Source organism: Sinocyclocheilus rhinocerous, unplaced genomic scaffold (genome assembly GCF_001515625.1).
Source record: "Sinocyclocheilus rhinocerous isolate Xijiao unplaced genomic scaffold, SAMN03320098_v1.1 scaffold919, whole genome shotgun sequence".
NCBI lineage: Eukaryota > Metazoa > Chordata > Actinopteri > Cypriniformes > Cyprinidae > Sinocyclocheilus > Sinocyclocheilus rhinocerous.
Genome location: NW_015637585.1, coordinates 968,114 through 972,062, shown reverse-complemented (window position 1 = coordinate 972,062; position 3,949 = coordinate 968,114). Strand labels below are relative to the sequence as shown.

General features: G+C 40.9%; 1 protein-coding gene across 1 annotated transcript in view; it reads left to right on the top strand.

Annotated features, from left to right (window-relative positions):
- Window positions 1-1,182: 1,182 nt before the first annotated feature.
- LOC107749193 (potassium voltage-gated channel subfamily KQT member 3-like) overlaps window positions 1,183-3,949 on the top strand; it is a 40,762-nt gene continuing 37,995 nt past the window's right edge. Inside the window, exons 1-2 of the mRNA XM_016564293.1 lie at window positions 1,183-1,270; window positions 2,262-2,710. Of these exons, the coding sequence (XP_016419779.1) occupies window positions 2,406-2,710 (305 nt within the window). The 5' untranslated portion in view covers window positions 1,183-1,270; window positions 2,262-2,405. The remainder of the gene's footprint in view (window positions 1,271-2,261; window positions 2,711-3,949) is intronic.

The window sequence follows — 3,949 nt, the reverse complement described above, 5'->3', positions numbered from 1 at the left end:
AACAACAACAACAACAACAACAACAAAACAGCTAAAATCAATGATTTAGGATCAGAAAAACAGATCAGTTTATTATTATAATTATTATTTGCTGTTTTTGTTTCTTTTTGCAAAACGTCTGCATTTGACTTTGCTTCATTCTCAAAAGCACTGAAATATAGTTTCCAAAAGTAGTGTGACTGTGAACGAGTGCAAAGTTTCTCAGGGAAACGCAAAAGTTTTGCGAGAGAACAAAAAAAAAAAATTCCTCCCACCCCGAATTTTTTTCCACCACCATGTCCCTTTAGGGGCTCCGTAATATTGTGTAAAAAAGAAAGAAAAAAAAAGCCATTTGAACAGACATAAGATCAATTAAGTTTTAGTCACATCTAAGTCCTCTAATAAATTTTAAATAATAAAGTCTGGGGCTGGGCTACTTCCTCCAACATTTAGGTTGCAGATTTTTTATGTGTGATTTAACTTTCATTGTGGTGCTCTGTGTGTAGGCATCTATGTCAATTGAAATGTCATAATGCTTGCTTTTTGTTTGTGTTTTTCATATAAAAACTATTGAAGAGGATCATAAGATAAAATTGTACTGTTATGGAAAAGAGCCACACATTTTTCCGGCCACTTTCAAATTTTTAAATCTGATGCTTTTCAGATCCCCTGGACTTATGGACTGGCACAGAATCTCAGCGGATGCAGTAGATCATCGGGGTATTGCTTGCCTACTGTTTTATAAATAATGCATATTTGGACACCCATTTGACCTTCTGCTTCTTGCATAATATATAGCACAGACCAATACATATTATCACTTATATAAAACACCTAAATTATGTCATCTGCTCATTTGTAGATCCTCCGAGACCTGAACTGAGTGTCATATAAGAGAGACATCCAAAACATGCAATGCTCCTCCAGGACCAGGACTGAAAACCACTGCTGTAGAATCACAAATGTGATCTTTGAGGTGCACTTTGTGACTCTGTTTAGGTTAAGATTACCAGCAATCCACCCGGGAGGAATTCGGGTGTGCTATCTTCCGCCGTGTGATTCACGTGAAAGCATCTCCAGCAGCCTCTTGGTGGTTTTAGGTTGCGATGGCATGCACAATATTGCGTTGACGAGGCGCAGAGATGCTATGTCAGTAGTGTGTCACGTGCCCACAAGCTCTGTCTCGCGCCTGTGTCTGAAGCACAGTCTGAGCCTCCTCCCTCATCTCAACGAGCAACGGCAGCACGAGAACAATTCGAATCAGCAATCATGCGGTCGCGCGGAGAATACGGTAAGGCAGCTCCGTGTGCGTTTGTGTGTGTACAGCTGACAGCAGAACCGCCGTTATATTTATGCTTTCAGACATCGTGTGTTGCTCATCCCGGTACAAGCTGCAGGCGCTAGCCGAGGCGATGCAATTGTTGCACGGCGTTGTAAGCGTATGAACCAGATGCTCTTTGTCAGCGCTGTTGAGCCCATCGACATTTCTAACCGCACATCTTTCCGTTTAACCAGGCGTTTGCGATTAGATATGGGAATCGTAATTAATTCAACGAATCACGTTTTAATTTCGATTCGTTTGCGGTTCCATTAGTAGCCTATTCTCGTGGAAGACACTAGGAAAGAGTGAAATCTTATTGCATAATGCCTTCAGCAGTCTCAAATGATGAAATCGTTGTAGATTTTAATAGAACATTATATAACAGTTCCTGAAAAAATGTAATGTACGTAACACCGACTTTTAATTACTTTCTACAGACTTTTATGTCGTTGTATAGGCTACTATATAAAGTACTAAACAAAAATAAAAATGGTAACATCTGATGCATTAATTAGGCTACTAATTTCTAAAACAAAATATCATCGATTACATAAATAATTTTGAGTATATGTAACTACATGTTGCCATATGCCTACAATAAGTACAATATAACACATGAACGGTTCTTGTTTAATGTCCAATCCGACGTGACAAAAGTAATTTTAAGTATTTCTTTGATTCTTTGAGAATCGGCTCATAAGAGTCATTCGTTCGGGAATCGGATCACAGCGTCGCACTGTATTTTTTAGATTCACTTAGAAGAACTCTTGAATCGGAATACTCGTTTGTTTCACGCTGTATGTTCGGTCGTGGTGTTGCGTTGGTGAATGGTAGTGCATAAAACTGTTTGATGTTCCGTTCACATCGGGATGCACATTCGAGAACCGTTCCGGCTACCGAACGTCATGTATGTGAGCGCGCGTGCTTTTGACAGATTTGAATTTTTTTTTTCAATCCACAGCCCATCCTCGCGCCTCCCTTCCTGAACGAGGTCCTTAAATGACCCACGGCCACTAAGGAGCTCGCGCTTTCCCTGTCCGGATCATGGCATGCGCCCCATCCCGGTCTTCCACACGCGCGGCGCCGAGGCTCGAGAGCAGTGAACATGGGAATCAGGTCCAGAAATGCCACTAACGGTGCCGAGGACTCGCGCGAGCGGAAGAGCGCGCTGGCCGCAGACCTGGAGCAGTGCGCGGGGCAGGAACGGGACGGCGCGCTGCTGCTCGTCGGCTCGGGCAGGGAACCGGACTTCAAACGGGGCTCGCAGAACATCGGTCTGCTCGCTAAGACGCCCCTGGGCTACACACGTCCCGTGAAGAGGAATAATATCAGGAAGCGACGGATTCAGAACCTCATCTACGACGCGCTCGAGAGACCACGAGGATGGGCGCTGCTCTACCACGCGTTTGTGTAAGTGAACCCAGATGCATTTCACACCCAGAAGCGCCCACACATAGAGAGAACAGACCAGTTAATTATAAATTACAACAATTCAGTTCAATCCAGTTTATTTGCACAGCCCCTTTCATTGTTCCAGCGGCAGCTTTACAGTGAATGCAGCCCCATAAAGGTCCCTAAGATTAATAATAACTGATAAGTGAACCCAAAAAAGAGAGGAAATGAAATGCACAGATATGGAAATCCCATTTGTGTTTACTGAATCCTGGCTGGAATTGTTGTATACAAACAAGTAACCAAATAATCAAGATTAAAGGAGCAAATGTCAAAGTCTAAAAGTAATTCATTGGAAAAATCTATTCTGATTAAACACTAATTTGAATATTGAGGTTCTCTTTAATGTTTATGAAGGTTGCAGCCACAGTTATGTATATTTACAGTTGTTTGACTATATAGAGAATGATAGCTTGCCTTTTAATGAGCAGGAATGCAGTTGTTTTGAGTTTTGTGCTTTTGCATTAAGTAAGTAAGTACATTTTATTTATATTTCAACATAGCAAAGCTATCCAACGTGCTTAACAATGTAAAATAAAATTAAAAGAGAAAAGGAAACACAGAAAAGAAGCAAACAAGACAGACAATAACACAACATTAAGCACTTTTAAAGGGTTAGTTCACCCAAAAATCAAAATTAGCTCATGAATTACTCACCCTCAAGGCATCCTAGGTCATCCGAGTCAGAGTTATATTAAAAATTGTCTTTGATCTTCCAAGCTGTTTAATGGCTGTCAGCGGGTGTTGCAGTTCATCAGTTCAAAAGAAGTAGGGCTGTCAAAACAAAATTAGAATTTCGAATATTCGTCGAATTTAAAATAAAAATCCACATTCGAATGCAAAAATGTTGCATTCGAATATTAGGTGTGCATTACGGAGGCAGCCTTATCAGAGGCGCACGAGATGACGATGTAAGTGTCATTGTATTATAATGTTTTTGTTAGCCTATCCAGTTGAAGCCACTAGATGCGACGCTGCTGCGTTGTTCATTAAAAATATTGCGAAAAAAGAGAACATTAATGCGGAGAAGATCTTGTTTACATCAAAACTGAAACCAAGCCGCTCACACAGAACACATATTTCGCACATTTTCTAGAGGAACATCTATCACTATTGCACTCGCATCACGCACAAAGGAGCCGCATGTTTAGAAAGCCATGTAAAATTAATGCAAGTTTAACTTTGAAAAAAACATAT